We start from the raw sequence: 20287 nt of genomic DNA on the forward strand, positions 1-20287 counted from the left end.
TAAAGTTTTCAACAAGTAGAAAAGAGCGAGGACCTCAGATACTAGAGAGTCAGAGATGATAAGTGTGGCATTGGAAAAGGCAAAGCAGATCTGACAACATCTGAGCAAGAGAGTCAACATTTTGGGAATAACCTTTCTTCTGAAGGTTTCAAAGGCACCATGGCAGGAGTGTTGTGAATTGGTATGGTGGATTTTGAAGACGGAACACAGCTGCTGCTGTGCAACGGTGTTGAACAAAGTGAATAGATTTACAATCCTCTGTCATATGTACAAACCTGCATGATAAGGAAATGTGGATTGTTGACATTCAGACCAATTGAACAGAAGAGATCTTGCACTCTGGTGTTGTTTGCATTCACACCATTAATTAGGTACTTGTTTCGCCCACCAATTACCACCTGAAAAATGAATAGTTTTAATTGCCTGGAAGTAAAAAGACAAAGATTCCAAAAACACAACACAACAAACACAAACTTAAAAGATAAAATACAGAAATAGCCAGTGTAGAAATTCAATAATCCTGGTAAGCAGAGTCATTCACATTGATTACAGAAAGCAAAATAATAAATTCCTAAAGCCAACCAGTTTACCCCATGTAATACTTATAATCTTATTTGAGCGGGCAAATATCAAGTTGAGAATTGCAACTTTTCACATTATTTATTTTACTATTTATTGCTAATTTATGTAAAATCGTGCTTTAGATCTCCAAGGAGTATAAAATCATACAAATCTGTGCCCAATCACCTTCACAGGTTTGTAAAGGAAGGCAACATATTATGCTATGAGCATATTATGAGCATGAATCACTTTATCCTACAAAAATAGTGATATGTGGTGTACCACCAAAAGTGAGCACTGTCCAGTTATCGCCACATTCCTTGACATGGCAAAAATGTGGATCATCCTGGCAACTAACACACTCAGTCTTCAAAAAAATCAATGTCATGATGCTTTTTGAATTCCATGATCAAATGTCTGAAATTTACATGGAATGAAATTAAAATAGTACAACAATCACTAATTCAAATTGAAACTTGATCAAGACAAGACACCCTAACAGAGATGAACATTTTTATCCAAAGGCAAGGAAGCCAGTCTTCCAAGAGAGAAGGGTGAAAATATCTTCATCTTCTATCTTTATAGAACATCCAATATTTGCATGTTCCAGAAGACGACACCTCCTGGGATTATCAAGCTCGGAGACAATGAACCCAGAAGCAAACAAGATTGTATTTCAAACTTCTGGAAGACAGAAGAAACTAAGACTGTGCAATTGGAATCAGCTGGAGAAAATTCTCCCTCCGTCTAACGCAAAGAAAAGGTGTTAAGTGACAACATAGATTAAAAAGAAAACGTAGAACACAAAACTCAAAGGATAACTGTAACTCCTGATATCCAAGACAACAATTGAACAATCACGGTCTAAGGTTGAAACCTTATTTCAAGGACACCCAGAGTATTTTAAAACTATTTGTTCTTTTCAACTTCCTTTTGAATGGGACACTATGTTTAACTTTACATCTGTGTTTAACTTTGATACTGTGCCTTTAGTATTTTTGTCAGGATCAGCAGGTAATTAGAACTGCTCTTTCACTCAAGAAAGTCTTGTACTTTAACAGGAAAAAAAAAGATAATAGCCTCATGCTAAAAAAAACATAAATCTTTATTGCGACCAACCAAGGAGGTTGAAAAAATTCTCACCATCTCACCTAGTCATAACAACTTTAAACAATAACCTCCCTGGCATTTCAACAGTGTTTGGGCTAAAGCATCAGTTCCGATTCCACAATTGAGGAAGAACAAACAAGTATCCTTCTGTATGACATTAACTTGTGCCGTACTTGTTTCACTGGCAAGAATACAAAATGGACTAGGTTCCAGATCAAAAGCCATAAGGGGGAAAAGTCAGGGAGACAGAAAGGAGGGACAAAGACTTACCAACAATTTTGTGTTTAATCTCATCTAACTCCTGAGAATGGATGAAGTTTTCATGTTAACAGAGTGGAATATTAAATACAATAGAAATGTTGCAGAGTACCTGTCTCGAGACGGTAATTTCATCGTGTGTCTCAAAACCCAGAGGACTTTGTTTTTTGTCAGAGTTATCAAATGTGATTGAAACAGTGGCTTTTGTAATCCCTGCTTGGCCATTTTTGTAGACCAAATCTTGAAGGTTGCTGGCTCGCACCTAACAACAGATAACAAAACAAGGTTGCAATGAAAGTCAGCATTAAAATGTTTCAAAACCCAAAATCTCTCAAGTATTATAATCGATTTCCAATTCAACAGTAGCCTAACATCAATTGTAAAAGGAACTTTGGAATCTCAAAGATAATTGGATACATAGAAAATACTATTAGGATTTTGAGTTGACATGGATTTACGAAATAGAAATCTTTTTGACAAGCAGATTAAGAGTTTATGGAGGATGTAATTAGCAGAATAGATGGGGTGTATTTGGACCATCAGAAAGCTTTTAATAAAAGGTGCCAATAAGAAAGGTAGGAGTCAAAATTACATCACACGGGTTTGGGGGAATATGCTGGCAAAGATTGACAGACAGAAATTAGAATCAAACTGGTCATTTTCTGATTGCAAGCAGTGACTAGTACTACAAGGATTAGTACATGGGCCCCAGTTTGCAGAATCTACATCAATAATTTGGATGTGGGGACCCAGAAATGTGCTGAGACACAAACTAGATGGGAATGTAAATGTGAAGGGGATGCAAAGATTTAGACAAGCGGAGTGACTGAACAAGGACACCACAGATCATGTGGGAAAATGTTGTTACTTACTTTGGCAAAAAAACTTTAAATGTAGAATATTTCTTAAACATTATTCCACAGCTGACCTTATAGAGATTTATAAAATAACGAGGGGCGTGGAAAGGATGAATAGTCAAAATCTTTTCCCCAGGGTAGGGGAGTCCAAAACTAGAGGATGGTGCATCCATGGAATGAGTTGCCAAAGGAAGTGATGGATGCTGACACAATTATAGGTATATGCATAGGAAGTGTTTAGAGGGATATGGGCCAAACACTGGTAACTAAGACTAGATTAATGTGGAATATCTGGACGGTGCAGACGGATTGAACCGACGGGTCTGTTTCCATGCTGTTACTCTATGACTTAGCTTCACCATCACCATCCCCACCCCACAAAAACCTCCCAACTCCTTCGTCCCCTTTGCTTCCCTTCCACAACAGCAAAAACACCACCACTTCTCGCTCCTTTCGCCCAGCCAACCATCACCCCTCTATTTTCCTTTTACAGCCACCCCCACTCCGATCGTCCCATCCTCCCCCAAACTTCAGATCCCCCATCCGCCTCACTATCCCCGTCCTTCACCCTGCCCACTTTCCCCACGTCTCGGTCAGACCTGGGACAAGTTACTGATGCCGAGCAGGAAGCAGATGGAGTCGAGGATGTTGGACTTGCCGCTGCCATTCAAGCCGGTAATGGCATTAAAAAGCGGGTCGAAACCGTTGATCTCTGTCCTTTGCGCGTAGGACTTGAAGCCGTCGATGATGATAGACTTGACGTACATTTTCCTTCAACGTATTAAATTTGATTAAACTAAACTAAATCCCCAATTTCACTCCAACTCGGGAAGCTCCGGGAGCCTCCCAGCAGTTTAAATTTTGGCGCCAATTCCTGACCGTTAGTTCAATGGCCTTGCTTGGTTCAGTGGCGCTCTACCCTCCACACCGCCGGGCAATTTTAAAGTAGAAAATGCTATCACAACAGCTCAGGATCAATGCAGTTACACAGCAGATTCCCGGTGTTTGGAGAATAATTAACGTTTTGCGGTAAATTGGCGTTTTCGAGCCGGCAGACGCCGTTCACTGACATCACGCGGCGCGGGGGCGGACTCCTGCTGCTACTCTTAAAGGGGCCGCATCTTCACTAGGACGTTCCAACGTACTTAAACAAGTTAGCACTTTTTGAAGTGTAGTCACTGATGTAGGCAACATGGCAACTGTTTTGTTCACAGTAAACTCCCACAAAAAGCAATATATTACTGAGCAGGTAATGTGGAATTTTTAAAAATATTGTCATTGAATTGTTTACATCCACCTCCAAGGCAGATGTGGCCTACTTTTAGCATCTCACCAAAATGATATATTGTCAGAGCATTAAGTAAATTTCTCAGATTATGTGGATGATTACCTTGGGTTACATCCAGGAATTGAAGATCCATATCCTAAACACTGCTGATAGGCCAGAGTTAGAGTTCAACGTATCGATCCTGAACGTACTATAAAGTTAATCTCTAGGACTGGGCATACAGCCACTTGTCTATGACTAATAGTGTCCCTGTCCTTGCTATGTCAGGGACAGAGCTGGGTTCCCAGAAGTATGGGCATATGCATTCATATGTTAAATAACAATTCATTGGTCTAAAAGTAAAAATAAATCAAGGAAATCAAAAATATAATATTCATAAAACAGATATAAGTTATATCACAATCACCTTTTATAAGTCCCTTTAACCTTATAAAGACAGATTGTGGAGAAAGAAGGGAATTGCATTGAATTAAATTTATTGTCACATGTACCAAGGCACAATGAAAAGCTTTGTCTTGCGAGCAATGCAGGCCAATCACAGAGTTAAGTAGCATAGATAAGTAAATAATAGCTAAACAACAGCAAAAACAAAAACACAGGTACAAGCAAATGTATTGTGGAAGTAAGGAGAGCAAACTTTCTTGGGTGTTTTGACCACTGACTAAACTGTAAATGGAGATTAGAGAGATGGAAACTTGTAAATTCTGACAACATAGCTGTATTGACAAAGGCAAATGATTTAACCTACACTGTAGCATAACGTGCCTTAATAAAGACTGATATAGTAAGTAAGGCCATACTTTGGGGAGGGAAAAGACTACGGATAAATTGAAGTTATGCTCTAGAAATAGCATTCTCAAAATGATTACGCCAATACATCCTACCAGACCTTAACAGAGATGTTCCTAGTACCTTGAAGGAACCTTTGTGTGCAAAGGATATAGCACAATATTTATTGGGAATTTTCTTTTTACTTCTATCGTCACATTTTGGGATTCTGATCTGTTTTACCTGGTATAAGGAATCTTAGTTTCAGGCACAAGTGGTTTTACCTGGAATTGGAAGCCAAATATTTCACAAATGTGGAAACTGGCAGTACCTATTTTAAATGAAAATTAGCTTGGATTTTATAGAATAAAATGAGTCAACTATTATAAGTTATGATAGTAAGGCAAACAAGTAAGTTGTTATCCAGCCTAAGTATCCAGCTGTTCGGTCAATAATTAGGACCAGCTGGGATGCTGGCCTTTACCTCAGGTGGTCTGGAATATAAATGATTGGAAATTGAAATACAACTAAATACAACTGCAATTGTACAGCACTTTTTTTTAAAACTTAGGATGACCCAAAATATTTACAACTAATTAAGTGTTTTGAAGTGTAGTGCTGTAGTAATGCAGGAAAAGTTGACCAGTCTGAGGGCATATCTTATGAAGAAAGGTCAGGGGAGTTAGGGCTTTTCTCATTGGAGTGAAGAAGATTGAGAGGTGACTTGACAGAGGCATACAAGATGATGACAGGCCTAGATAGAATGGATAGCTAGAGACTTTTTCCCAGGGTGGAAATGGATATCACAAGGGGTCATAATTTTAAGGTGATTGGAGGAGGGTTGAGGGGAGATTTCAGGGTCTTTACACAGAGAGTGATAGGTGTATGGAATGCACTGCCAGCCTTGGTAGTAGGGTCAGATACAGTAGGGGCATTTGAGTGACTCTTGGATAGGCATATAAAAGCTGGCATATAAAGGATAAATGCTGGATAGTACACTTGAGAAACTGGCCCTGCAAACCTTTAGAATAGTTCTATCAGATGTTACATATCTACTTCACAAGACAGAAAGCATAGATCTTTTCAATATCTAATAAAGAATTGGTGCATCCAACAGTGCAGTCCTCCCTCAAAACTCTATGGATTTTTTTTGTGATCAACTCTCTAGAGTAGAGGGCTTGAACCCATGCACTCCTGAAACTGGAATGTTAGTGCAGCATATTAATATCATGAGGTAACACCATAAGCTTTCAATATTATTCATTATACATTTGGAAAAACAATGAACTGTTAATAATGATATTTAAAATTTGAATGATTTTAAAGAATTGAAGAAATATTTGAAGGGGACAAGATCACAGGGCTTTAATGGGGGGGGGGGGATCATGAAGGATAGAAAGGAGAAATAGAACACTACAGTACAGTACAGACCCTTCAGCCCTCGATTTTGTGTTGACCTCTGAAACCAATCTGAAGCCCATCTAACCTACACTATTCCATTCTCGTTCATATGCTTATCCAGTGACCATTTAAATACCTTGAAAGTTGGCGAGTCTACTACTGTTGCGGGCAGTGTGTTCTATACCTCTACTATTCTCTGAGTAAAGAAAGTACCTCTGACATCAGTTCTATATCTATCACCCTGAATTTAAAGCTATGTCCCCTCGTGCTAGCCATTGCCATATGAAGAAAAAGACTCTCACTGTCCACCTATCCAATCCTCCAATTATCTTGTATGTCTCAATTAAGTCACCTCTCAACCTTCTTCTCTCTAATGAAAACAGCCTTAAGTCCCTCAGCCTTTCCTCTAAGACTTTCCCTCCAAACTAGGCAACATCCTAGTAAATTTCCTCTGAACCCTTTCCAAAGCTTCTACATCTTTCCTATAATGTGGTGACCAGAACTGTACACAATACTCCAAATGCGGCTACACCAGCTTTATGCAGCTGCAGCATGACCTCATGGTTCTGAAACTAAATCCCTCCACCAATAAAAGTGAACGCACTGTTTGCCTTCTTAATAACCCTATCAACCTGGATGGCAACTTTCAAGGATTTATGTACATGGACACCGAGATCCCGCACAGTTTTCTGCATTAAACTCCATTTGCCACCTCTCAGCTCAGCTCTGCAGCTTATCTGTGTCCCTCTGTAACCTACAACATCCTTCATCACTATCCACAACTCTGGCGACCTTAGTGGCATCCACAAATTTACTAACCCATCCTTCTTCTATGCCCTCATCCACATCATTTAAAAGAATGACAAACAGCAGTGGACCCAAATCAGATCCTTGCAGTACACCACTAGTAACTGAACTCCAGGATGAATATTTCCCATCAACCACTACCCTCTGTCTTCTTTCAGCAAACCAATTTCTGATCCAAACTGCCAAAACACCCTCAATCCCATGCCTCTGTATTTTGTGCAGCAGCCCACCATGGGCAACCTTATCAAACACCTTACTACAATGATGAAAAACAACTGGCCAATCAAAGGGCAAGTATATAAACGATGGGCTGAATGAACTCACTGCGCCGATTACCCGCGCTAACAAACAGCCGTTAGCGTTTGAAATTGTGACGTTTCCCACGCGCGACCGCTGATGTAAACTGCAGCGCTGAGGAATGACGCATGTGCAACGACGTCGGTTGCCAGTTCGCTGACATGGCGTCGGCGAGCAGGCCGGCTGTAGTGGTGTTGTTACTTCGATTTTGCGCCGTTACCTTCACGTTGCTGGGTAGGGTTGATGGCCTGGTGGAAGGCTTGTATTGCGGTGCCGTCTCCTGCTACGACGTCCTCGGAGTGTCAAGAGATGCTGGCAAAAGCGAGATCGCCCGCGCTTACCGCCAGTTGGCCCGGCGCTTCCACCCGGATCGGTACAGACCCACGGAGGCCGGGGAGAACCCCGAGGAGAAGTTCCTACTGGTTGCCACCGCCTATGAAACACTGAAGGTGTGAATTGGGCGCAGGCTGCATCTGGGGCCAAGGGAACATCTGTTAGAGAATGGGAGGGTTGGGGGTTTGTGGGGGTAGGGGTACATCTGGCAGTGTTGATGGTATTGACTAGCTTGTTTGCAAATGTCAGCTACTGGCAAAATGAAACCTGCATCTCTGGTTACTGTGGTAGTTAATTTTAAAATGTGTAGAACCTTGAATGGTTGGATGAAAAGTAAACTGCTTTGCACTGCATGGAAGAATGGTAGCTGTCACTGAGAATTTGTATTTCTGTTTCTCCTTATAGATTTACTATCCAAAAGCACTTTACTTAAAACTTAGAACTGCTAGCCTTATTTCCAAATACATCATTTGCGCAGTCACTGTCAAAGGATGAAATTATAAAATGTATATATTTCATCTGCTCTTCTTGGTCATGAGTGACTTTATAATTGTTTCTAGCTTGTTGCAGTTTTATCACATTCTTTATTTGAAAAATGTCGAAACAAAATTGGTAAATTTCCCTTCTTGCTGCATTTGAGATTTTGAGCAAGAGTTGAGGAACTTCTCTGGAAAAGAGAAGAATGTGTGAAGTTGCATCATTGCTCACTGTCTTACCTCCTACAAACATATTAATATATCTGGAGTTGAGAGCAGATTATATTGGGCAACAAATGTACGCATGAAAATCTTGAAGTTTTTTTCCTCCTTGCCTGTTGTCCGATGCAAGTGGAATCCAGGTACTTTGTAGAATTCTGGTACAGCCCTGAGGTGGTTTATTTAATGTTAACTTGTCATTTGACTTGGATAAGAGAAGGGAAAGAATATGTAGAGTCTGAAGCCTCTGGTCCATAGCTTCAGTCATTGAATGGAGGTCATGATGTGAAATTCTTAGCCCATATGTCCCAAGATCCATATAGCACCTTTTCAGATCCTCAGGATGTAGTGAAATAGTTCATGTGATTAATTACTTTTGAAACGCAATCACTGTTATGTCACCAAATATGGCAGCAGTTTGGATGCACTAAAACCACCAATTTATCAGTTCTTTTGATATTGACTGAGGATGTTATAGCAGCCTCGGCAACTCCCTACTCCTCTTCAAATACTGCCATGAGATTGCATACATCCACTTGAACAGGTCAACAGGACCTCCAACAATGTGTCTGTATTGCAGTGTAGTGAAAATTTTAACCTGGATCGTGTTTGCAAGGCTCCAAGTCGAAATTTGTGACACAGATGGAAGTGTTACTCAGCTCAGCAAAAACTGGAGTTCAAACCTAAGACTTTTCTAATTAATTTGGTTCTCTTATTTATGCTTGAATGTAGAATTGTTAGGGTTACCAACTTAGTGTCATAGAGGTTTACAGAACAGAAAGATACCCTTCTGCCCATTGAGTTTGCACCAGTCAAAAATAGCCATCTACCTATTTAAAAAATCAAATGTATTTTTTATGTATTCTTCCTAATTGTTGTAGCAAATAATTTTAAGTTGCTCATTTAACACTTAAGATGGACAATTGTCAATGGAATACAACCTAAAGTTCCTGGAAATGTAAACATTAGTCCACATTAAACACCACCAAAGTAATTCTTGCAGTCTCATTTCCAGGTTGCAGGAGAAAGCTGTCTCATAACCTTTGGTCCTTGTCTTTGGCTGCTTAGAAGTATCTTATTAATCCAGAAAATCTCGTCAGTATGACAGTAACAGACGTCTTCCATATGTGCACATTGAGTGATCAATTATCAACTAATGTTTCATACAATAACCTATTTCAAATTCATGCCCTACTAAATTTAGATCCATCTGTAATCACCTTGTGTTCTCATCAATTACAGGAACAATTTTTTCAGGACTCCTCCTTATTTGTCAGGTTTTACATGAAAACCAAAAATATTCTCATAGGTAATTGGAACAAAATTTTCTTAGTTACCTTGTGCATTTTTTTAATCAAACCAATTTGTCATACTTTCATCAGGAAGAACATTAGTTTCCAGTTAATTACAGTTTAAAAAGATCTCTGAGAGGAGATTCTATTACATTGTGTTATATTTGGTATTAGTATTCAGTTTGTGTGGATTACCGTCTAGGTGGGGACACCTTAAAGCCTGTGCTGCTTATTATACCTGTGATAGTTATCATACTGCACTTCCTATGTATAATTGGAGAATCAGTTGTAGAAATTTTTAAAAATGGATGTTACTTAAAGTTTATTTAGTCTTTTTAATCAGTTGGTAATATTAGATTTTTAAAAATGACAGTGTTAGTGATTGCTTCTTGTTCTAACCCTGTTTCTTAAAGGATGATGAAGCCCGGAAGGATTACGATTACATGCTTGATCATCCTGATGAATTTTACAGGCATTACTACCATTACTACAAGAGAAGGCTAGCACCCAAAGTGGATGTCAGAATAGTTATAATTGTGACAGTTTGTGCTATATCACTTTTTCAGGTAAGGCATTTATGCAATATGCTGTTCAGTTGCACATAAGTGCAACATGACTCAAGTGACAATTAATGATGAGCATCAGCACGTTCATAAATACAATGGCTTATAGTTAGGTCTGACTTATACTGACATCATCTTGAGTGTTCTAATAACTTGCTTCCTCACTTATCTTTCTCAGATGGTATTCTGTTGTTAACTGTATTTGCCGTAAATTTCCAGCTTAAATAGTTTAATTCAAATGGGAAATAATTATAAACTGTTTTAGAAATTAAACTATTAATTTTTGTGTCAAACAACTAGAAAAACTGGAGTGATCCTTGTTGGAGGGGAGAAGATTAAGGGGAGATTTAATTAAGAAGCTAAAGATTGAGAGGTTGAGATTGTTGGAGAAACCAATTTCACTGACAGGAAAGTCAGAAACCAAAAGTGAGATTTAAAATGTTTGGCAGAAACATTCGAGGAGGAAAATTTAAAATTGTTTTCTGTAGCAACTTGTTAAATCCAGATTGATGGAGGCTGATAAAATAAAACCATAGACTAAGATGTAATATCAGGAGCACATCAAATCTGCTCTGCCATTCAAAGACTTGGTTGATCTGATAATCTTCAATTTTCACCATAATCGATTCCCTTACTGCTTAAAAATCTGTCTGTTTCAGCCTTGAATGTGCATAACAACTCATCCTCAACATAGGTAATTTTCTTTTGACAGTAACTATGTAGTTTAAAAGGAGGAATTGGAAGGATAGTGGGGAGTAGTACTAAGTGGATAGCTCTTTCAAAGAGCTGGTTCAGGCACAATGGGCCAAATAATGACCTCATGCTGCATTTTTCTGGGGACTGAAAGATATGGGCTATCTTATACATTAACAATTACAAAGGATTTATGTATGATAATGCTTCTTTTCTGCAGCTGTAATGTTGAAGTAGTTTTAGTTTCTGTGGTGGTTGGTATAGACAGGATACATTGATTCAATTACACACTTTTACCCAAAGGTATTGAGTTGAATTCCCATCATAAATTGCAAAATGGGAAAAATTTGCCATTTATTGAATCTATTGGGTAAGCTAAATTCCTTCAGTGAGAGGAATTTGCCACCCATATTTTATTTGGCCAACGAGGCCAGTCCCCACAGTATGGTTTACACTGAATGTCCTCAATCTCCTAATAGGGGAAAAATGACTTTAGTAAAGAGGGCAATTGTCATATGTTAAGAAACAGACTGCAGAAGTGTTAGGAACCATTGGCTGGGTTAAATAAAATTAGGGAAGTAAACTTTCAAGAGATCTGAAAAGGAAGGGCTATAGGATCATTCTGGATGGATAAATTCAGACTGAATAAATCTCCTTCCTCATTTAATTTCATGGTTTTATATGTGTATAACTGTTTACTGAAGATTTCCACACTTCATAAAATACTGCAGTAGCCTGTTTGTGTTCAAATTTATCAATATTCCTTACAGCCCACAAATTTTAATGCAGATAATAGTTTCCAAGCTTTTGGCAATTATGTTCATTGTGACCATTATGGAGCTGCAAGTAAACTGTCCAGTTACAATATATTTTTAATTTGTCAGTGTACAAATTGATTTGGTCTTTATATCAGTAAAACAGTTATAGCAATTATGGCATTAAACCGATGATGAACTACTCCTCTCAAAACATAAATCAGTGGAATTCACTACCCAAGAGTACAATGCACACTGAATATGTTGGAGGAGACAGACAACAGATTTTAATTTAATAATGGGTTAAAGGGAGTGCACAGGAAAGTGGAGTTGAAGCCGATATGAGATCAACCATGATTATATAAAACGGTCAAGCAGGCTAATGGGGCTGAATTACTGACTGCTGCACCTTGTTATGTTTACCTGCTAGCTCTTTGCACTTACGTATTTTTAATTTCTGTTGTTTTTGCAGTACTACAGCTGGTGGAGCAGTTATAGTGAGGCCATTCATTATCTCACTACTGTGCCAAAGTATAGAATCCAGGCCACAGAAATTGCAAAGCAGCAAGGCCTTCTTAACAAAACTAAAGAAAAAGGGAAAAACAGACGCTCTAAGGAAGAAATCAAAGAGGAGGAGGAGGAAATCATTAAAAGCATTATCAAAAATAACATTGATATTAAAGGTGGCTATCAGAAACCACAGCTATATGATATACTCCTCTTCCAAATTGTTTTAGCTCCTTATTACATCTGTAGGTATATAATGTGGTATTGCAGGTGGATTTACCGTTTTCACATAAAACAGGAAGAATATGGAGAAGAAGAAAAATTGTATATTATTAGAAAAAACATGAAAATGTCACAAGGCCAATTTGATAGTTTAGAAGATCATCAGAAAGAGATGTTCCTTGAGAGGAAGCTGTGGTTACGAGAAAACTTTGAGGTAAGCATTGTATGTTGCAACTTCAAGAATAGTAAATTATGTAAAGAATGCATAAAACTAAATTCCTGGTCTTTAAGAACTTTCAATCATATAGTAGTTCTGTAATGGAGAACTTTCAGTTTAAAACATTTGTAGTATATGCACCTGAACACAAAGACAAAGAATTAAATCAAAAAGTAATGCACATTGACAAGTGTAAAATTTAGTTGAAAGTTTATGGTGTCAAACTGATCGATTACTCATAGGTATAAATTGTTAGTGATGTAAATTTTGTATTGGGAAGATTGCTGGCTGCGTGGAAACCCTGGCAGAATTCATGGTGTGAGTTTTTTCTTCTTAGCTTTGTTTCCTGCATCCCTGAATTTGTTGATTCCTTCTGCTGAGGTATGTCAACAGATGACAGTTCGCTCATGGCACCAAGTGGCAGTGGGTAAATGACAATGGATGTTTAGATTAGCATGTGTAAATGTCAGAAGGTTTGGTAGTGCTTGTAACAGAGGTAATGTTTCAGGGTGGTGATTGATTATCAGAGCACAGGTGAAATGGTCTCATAGAATGGTGGAACATGCTGGAGAGGCTGAAAGGCCGACCTGTGTTCCTAGAGGATTGTGTCCAGGCTTTTCCTGAACATTATTGGCCATACCATGTGTATAAACTTTAAGCAGCATTCATCAGGCTGCAGTGAGAACTCTAATTATTTTATCTCCCATTGTATTATCTAACACTGGCTGTTTTAACTATGGATCCTAATATGATAATGTAAATCAGCATGAACCTGTTGTCAACATAGTCTTAGCTTCTCAAAGGGAAGCAGGATACAGCTGAATTGACTGACTTTTATTTAATTTTTAGGTTTATAAGCTGGAACAAGAGGAAGAACTCAAAAAGAAAGTAGCATCAGATCCACGATGGAAACGGTATCGGCGGTGGTTGAGAAATGAGGGGCCAGGGAGGCTAACATTTATCGATGACTAAATACCTCTGCCTTACACAAGTGTTTACAGAAAATGGCTTTTTATATTTAAAAAAAACTATTTTGATAATGAAATATAAATATCATTGATCTAATAACTCAGGATTTAGTTTAAACAGCATACAGCATTCAGTTTAATTACAGCCCTGTTACTATTTAGATTCACCCCACAAAAAGTGCATTCCCAAATATTAGTGGAAATGTGTACTGATATAGAATCTGGCTGTGTTATTTCTGTTATTCAAATTATAATTTTTGACTGGAAGGACTAAAGTGGACAAGTTTTGGTTGCTTATTCATTTTATACAAATATATAGGTGAGATGAAATTGCATTGCCAAGGATTAGTTCACTGTAGATTTTTTTTTATTATAAATTAAATGTCATAGAAATAAAAATCTAAATGTGAGATATTTAATGGTTATTTAGTTTCTAGGTGGAAGTTGAAATAATAGCTGTTTAAGATCAAATGGTGCCTGCAAGTTACAGATATATAAACTAGAAAAATCATCGGCTGCTCAAATGCATGCAACAAGTTTGTGAACAGAAGTAGATTATAGTTTATCTTTTTTTACTTGCACCCACTTTGTACACTATTTATGAATATATGCAAGTAATTCTACCATTATAAGTTCCTAAGACATCTTTTGGATTTATTTCACAATTGTCAATTGAGCTGACAACTAGGGGTTGATGTGTTTTTCTTTGGGCATCTTGGTTCTCTTAACATTTCCTCCATAGGAAGGACTTGATGATGGTTTTGTGATAAGTTATTGAAAAGCTACTGCTGGTACCAAAACAGAATCGTAGAATTCCTACAGTGTGGAAAGAAGCCATTTGGCTCATCTAGTTTTCACTGACCTTCCAAAAAGCATCCCACCCAGTCCCCATAACCCTGTATTTCCCATGACTAATCTGCACATCCCTGGACACTACAGGATAACGTAGTGTGGCCAAAGCACCTAAACTGCACATCTTTGGACTGTGGGAGCAAACAGAAGCACCCAGCAGAAAGCCACACAGACATGGGGAAAACATGCAGACTCCATACAGGCAGTTACCCAGGGCTGGAATTGAATCCAGGTCCCTGGTACTGTGAGGCAACAATGCTAATTACTGTGCCACTGTGCTGCACCTGCCTATTGTGAGGTTTAGATAAGTTTAGAAGACAGCTATTAGAATAACCACATTATTTGCTACGTCCTTGCTGTCCTTTCCTAGTTATTATAGGATTTTAAAGCAAATTTAAATTTTATCATTTTTCTATCCATGAATGCCCATTACCTAAATTTGATTTTTTAAAAAAACATATTTAACTTTTTTCAATTTAATTGAATCACTCTGGGTATTAGTTTGGAGCGAACTGATAAGTTGTATCTGTAAAAGACAAAAATCCAAGAATAGCTGATCTTCTCTTTATGCAGTATACATCACGATAGAATCTGTGCTGAATTAAGTGCTTCCAGTTCAGAATGCAGTGACACTAATATGGAAGACTAATATAGCTAATCCCGAGTAACCACAGACTGGTTATCTAGAAAATGTTAATTGGAAGGCAGAATTCTGCGAATGTTGGAAATCTGGAAAAAATGCAGAGAAAGCTATAAATATTCTTGGAGAGAATAACACCAATATTTGTGGTGATCAACTTGTATCACTAACTCTGTCCACAGATAGTGTCTGATTCTGTATTTGCAGCATTTTCTGTTTTTTATGCAGCATATGTTGATAGTTCCATTAAAAATTTTATATAAGAAGTGAATGGATTGTAACAGATTTATCTCAAAACTTGGTCAGGAATATTAATATGTACCTGCGCCTAATGGTGTTTAAACTAAATTGAGGTGGACATTCAAAACAACCCATCTCCTAAGAAACATCTTCCTTCGCTGTCCATTCTAAAGATAAATTCTCAGGCCAAGACTTTTTACCACTTAAATGTAAATTCGAAGTATTCTGTCATCATGATTTTGGAATGAGATACTAAATCAATTATCTTAATTACCCAAAAAATTAAAATGTATGGCATTAAAGGCATAAGTTTGTCCTATTTTAAAGTTTTAAAAATATAAAATTAGCACCTTTTTTAAATTTCTAGATTTTGAGAATAATATCCACATACTAAACATTAGAAGCAAGTATTAATACAACAAAGCACAACCGACAGTTCAGAATGTCATTAACTGCAGTCTTTGAAATGTATTGCCAGTTAACCCACAACAGATTTTAGATTGGTAATAATGCCTACTCACCAACAGGTAATAATACAATGAAAGATGACAAACATTTTGTATGCCACTTGTATTGAAAACATGGGAGAGAGGGTGGTTGTATTATCTGGTGGGTGAATACAATTTTTCTTCTCTAACAAATATAAGTCACTAAAAGCTACTTTGCTTTCATTAATGAACAATAACTAGGGTGGTGTTTTGGATTTAGAATTCAAAATGTCTCAGTTCACCAAAGATGCAGCAATAGTTTCATTGTGAGAATAAAGCTCTCACATAATTGGCTATTTAAAACCTGCGATTTGATTCAAAAATTTGAATTTATTTGGCATCTTTAATACAACAAATTATCCAAGGTGCTTCACAGGAAATATACAAAAGAACTTGCATTTATGTAGTGCCTTTCCTATCATAAGGATGACCAAAAGCATTGTAGAACCAATGAAAAACTTTGATGTGTAGTCACTGTTAAAGGAAATGTAATGGCCAATTTGCACACAACAAGGTGGAAATAACCAGATTAACTTGTGTTGTTCATTGAGGGATAAAGTATCGTCCAGACAGGCACCCAGTTTAAAGATTAATCTGAAAGATGGCACTCCAGCAGCACTGTATTTGCATGTTGGCTGTGGATTTTGTGCTCAGGTCCTGGAGTGGTATTTGAACCCACAATCTTCTGACTCGGGATAAGGATGCTGTCAAGTGAGGTGTGGTTCAGGAGAACAAGCAAAGTTTGACCCTGAATCAATATTAGGACAGCTGGTCAAAAATTTGGTCGAGGATCATGTTTTCCTATTACAATATCTTAAAAAAAAAAGGACCTCTTTCTTCAGTGAAGCATAATTGTCTTCAGTGTGCTTAGATGATACTTATACAGATCAAGAAGCATCTAGGTTTGAACCATGGTCTTTGTTAACTTAAAATTTGACAGGGTGTGCAGTAATACAACATTTCCATACATTCCTGGTTTGGCAAAGGGAACATCAGGCTCCTGATTACTGATCATTTATCTGCCTTGATAAGTATGTTGAGTGGATAACAACAGGTGAAGACTAGATTACACTAAACTGCTTTAATTTTCCTGGTGTCACTGGTAATCCCCACAAGAGTTGATCTTATCAAGGTTTTACAGGTAAATTGTGACCACTGAGGCAACTGGTATTAATCTTGCCAATATTTATACCTTAGCCATTAATGTGGGGAAGAAAGTTCCAATGATTATCACATTTGGCCGTGGGAGCTTGCTGTCAGTAAATTGACTGCAAGTTAAGATTGTTGCTTTTTCAACAGTGATTGCACTACAGCTCATTACTGCAAAGCATTTTTTTGATAGCCTGAAGTGAAAAAGCCCCATGTAAAGTCAAGTTCATTCTTTCTAACTCTACCTCTGAAAGAAATCAATGCCTTAAGAGGAAATAATTGGTGGAAGAAACAGTTGATAGAATAGCATTGGTTGCACTTTGTTTTGGAGGCTGTAAGGTTTTGTAGGTTTGAATAAATATTCAGCAAGATATGAAAATCTACATTTTGAGGGGACATGTTCTGGAAAAACTGCCTGTCTGATTTATTTTGCTGAAATTCATTGCTGAGTTTTGCCAAACATTTTGTAATGCTTGTTCTAATAACATGCTAATTGGAATTTAATAACAATTTCAGAATTAACTTACTGGAATTAGAATCTCTCTTTTCACTCTGTCTGACTTAATTTATTTCTTCTTGCTTTATACTGAATTTTGTTTTTTGAATTATGGCTGAAATGTATTACTATACAGTACACCAGGAAAATTAATCAATACGATTATCAAATTGAAACTGCTATGCTTTTCAAAACCTTTTTTCCTGATGCTCAGTCAACAAGACAATTGGACATTAACTTAATTTAATGCCAGATAGTTCTCAAATTATGAAGTGGAGCAGTGTCTGATCTATCTTTATTGTAGATTTGTGTGTAATGTTGGTTTGGTTTTATAATTTACATTGCAGAAAATGGTATAGAATAATATTTATCACCTTTTTCTAACAAGGGATCAGGATGTATACTTTTGGAGCTATTCCTGGAAGACATCTGTTGTGAAGGGTTTTCCTTCTAGTTTTATTTTATATAAAGTAAACATTTTATAATTGAACAAGTGGAGATTTAAGTGCTGCTTATTTTTAAAATTCATTATTTTATGGATACTTTCATACTTTCAATGTTGTAAAGACATTGAAAATTCCAGTATTTGGAAACAGACTTATTTTGAATCAAATGTTTAAAATGGTTTCAAATATTTTAAAAGCCCTTAATTTGTTTGCACTTTAACATTATTCTTAAAATCAATTCATTCAAGAAAATGTACCTGTAGTGGCATGTTATCTTGCATGTGAAGAACTTTTTCTGCTCTGTATAATTATTTAACAACCTTATTACAGGATTTTACTGGAAAATAAGATTCCTCTCAAGATTAGGAAAAAACACAAAGGGGAAGAGCATACTGCTCACTGATTCTAGAATGAGAATGAAAATCTCTGTACTCTTTTATGTAGCAGAATCTGTCTTTTCAAATTTGTGCTTTAATCCTTCCAATGGCCTTGCTCCTCCCAATGTCCATGACATTTTGAAGTTCCCTGTGCTGCTTCAAACTTTTGCAGACCCCCTGTTCCTTCAGCTGTCTACTGGTACTGAATCTTTCAACTCCCAAGGCCCTAAGCTCTAGAGTTCCCTCACTGTTCCTCCACCTCTACCTCATTATTTCTTCAAGCTGGCTTCTTTGTAAAATGTTTGGTCACCTGTTCTCCTATTATAGTGTCAAAGTTTGATAGTATTTCTACTAAGTGCTTCAGATAATCCTGCTATGTTAAAAGTGCTATATTAATGCATGTTTCTGCAAAATCTTGATTGTGGTATCATTATTAGGTTTTTTTTAAAAAAATTCTGCAAAAGCGTGACATGGCACACAAACAGTATTCTCTGTTTTCCTTCTGCTATTGTTAAGGTTTAGATTTTTGATAGAAATATAAAATATCTTTGCCTGATTTGGAAAGAAAGAGAAATTGTAAGTGTTCGTCTCATATGGAGGTTACTGCAAACGTTATGCAAAATGGCAAGTTTTTTTGTTTTCCTGTCCACTCCCAGTTTTGAGAGATGGAAGTGGATAGTATATTCTATGCATATCTCTGAACAATGTGTTAATCTTACACTGGAAAGTGAGGAATATTAGGGATAGTCCAGGAATAAGTTTTGCACAAATTTAAGCCCATTGTAATACTGGGCATAAACAGTTTAAAGCTCATAGCTTCAGTGGGTTAGATCACAATATGTCATATGTTTGCAAACTACACCTCCCATATGAGGCCTTGAACACATTACGTAAGCATGAAGTAATAGTTGAGTATACAAAATATCATTTATATACCTATAGCTTTTTGTTAGAATATTTTGTTCTTTCTGCTTAGCAATACAGTGCTGTTGGAACTTGCATTCATACCTATTAGCCTAGTGTGTATGGTGGAGTAATATTACTCTACTTTATGCTGATCTATGTCATTTACCCTATATGTTGAATTTGTCTTCTCTAAAAGCTCAAATGTTGTGGCATGGTTTCAACAAATGTATCTCAAATTTCTAAATGCTTTTAATTTAAAACTAAATTTTTTTCAATCATATTTTGGAATGTACTTTATGGTGGAGGCATGTAATGGGATGTGCTTCAAGCCCAAATAGCTGATGAAATGTACGTTTAAAAACTCACCATTTGTTTTATAAACTATTCTTGATCAGATTTGTTATTTATACATTATTTATACATTGAGTAAATGGGATCTTTAATCAGAATCTCTGATTTGATTATGTCTTTCTAGTTATGCACATGAAAAATCAATTATAGAAACTGCTTGTAACTACATTCATTTATTGCTGCTGTATTTAAATTGATGTGTGTTTTGTTGAATAGTCATCCATAATCTGATAGTAACTGTATAGTTCACAAGTCAATACTGCTTTGTGGGCATCTCTACTTTCTTGCCATATTTAAAAGAAAATTAAAGCCATGCAAAATATCTCCAGGAAACCGCCTTCAAGAATTAAAACAACAGCTAAAGTAAAAATGAAAAGTGTCAAAGCTAATGTCAACTGTGAGAAAGCCCTTTGTGAACATTTAAACAACATACTGGTGCCAATGCAAAGTGTCCAGTCTCCTAATCTTGAGATTTGGGAGCCTAAGTTGCTGGTTAATAATTTATTCCAATTTAAATAAAGAAAATATCCAGTAATCAGTTGCCTGCATACAATCTAATGTCATTATAAGTTAAAAGTTTTCTACTTCTGGTAGAACAGTGTTCCACCACTGTCTTTTGAAAAGTTTTAAATAAAAAAGAATTTGAGTATGTGTTTGAAATTGTTGACAATGAAATTGTTTTGTTGATTTAGATTTTACATAGCAGAGGGGCCAAATCAGGTAGTTCAGAAAGAGCAAGAGAAATTGCTA

At 36.9% G+C, this 20287-nt stretch overlaps 2 protein-coding genes across 2 annotated transcripts in view; one reads left to right on the top strand and one right to left on the bottom strand.

The window, feature by feature from the left end:
• The window catches only part of smc2 (structural maintenance of chromosomes 2), a 51294-nt gene extending 47429 nt beyond the window's left edge, over window positions 1–3865 (bottom strand). The window contains exons 1-3 of the mRNA XM_043716076.2: window positions 3386–3865; window positions 2042–2191; window positions 276–398 (exon numbers count right to left, since the gene is read on the bottom strand). Of these exons, the coding sequence (XP_043572011.2) occupies window positions 276–398; window positions 2042–2191; window positions 3386–3553 (441 nt within the window). The 5' untranslated portion in view covers window positions 3554–3865. The remainder of the gene's footprint in view (window positions 1–275; window positions 399–2041; window positions 2192–3385) is intronic.
• Window positions 3866–7475: 3610 nt separating this feature from the next.
• On the top strand, window positions 7476–20190 carry dnajc25 (DnaJ (Hsp40) homolog, subfamily C, member 25). The gene is made up of 4 exons (XM_043716086.2): window positions 7476–7796; window positions 10081–10233; window positions 12151–12621; window positions 13474–20190. Exons 1-4 carry the CDS (start codon window positions 7476–7478, stop codon window positions 13594–13596), a joined length of 1068 nt encoding a protein of 355 aa, XP_043572021.1. The 3' UTR covers window positions 13597–20190.
• Window positions 20191–20287: the final 97 nt, after the last annotated feature.

Source organism: Chiloscyllium plagiosum, unplaced genomic scaffold (genome assembly GCF_037043375.1).
Source record: "Chiloscyllium plagiosum isolate Xiang-an unplaced genomic scaffold, Cpla_swu_hap1 HiC_scaffold_2, whole genome shotgun sequence".
Classification (NCBI taxonomy): Eukaryota; Metazoa; Chordata; class Chondrichthyes; order Orectolobiformes; family Hemiscylliidae; genus Chiloscyllium; species Chiloscyllium plagiosum.

Bases quoted from the DNA above. Each gene is read 5' to 3' on its own strand.
- dnajc25 (XM_043716086.2), top strand. From the start codon at position 7,476: ATGTGCAACGACGTCGGTTGCCAGTTCGCTGACATGGCGTCGGCGAGC. The intron at 10,234-12,150 runs GTAAGGCATTTA...TTGTTTTTGCAG, and splicing joins GTGCTATATCACTTTTTCAG to TACTACAGCTGGTGGAGCAG. The intron at 12,622-13,473 runs GTAAGCATTGTA...TTTAATTTTTAG, and splicing joins GGTTACGAGAAAACTTTGAG to GTTTATAAGCTGGAACAAGA.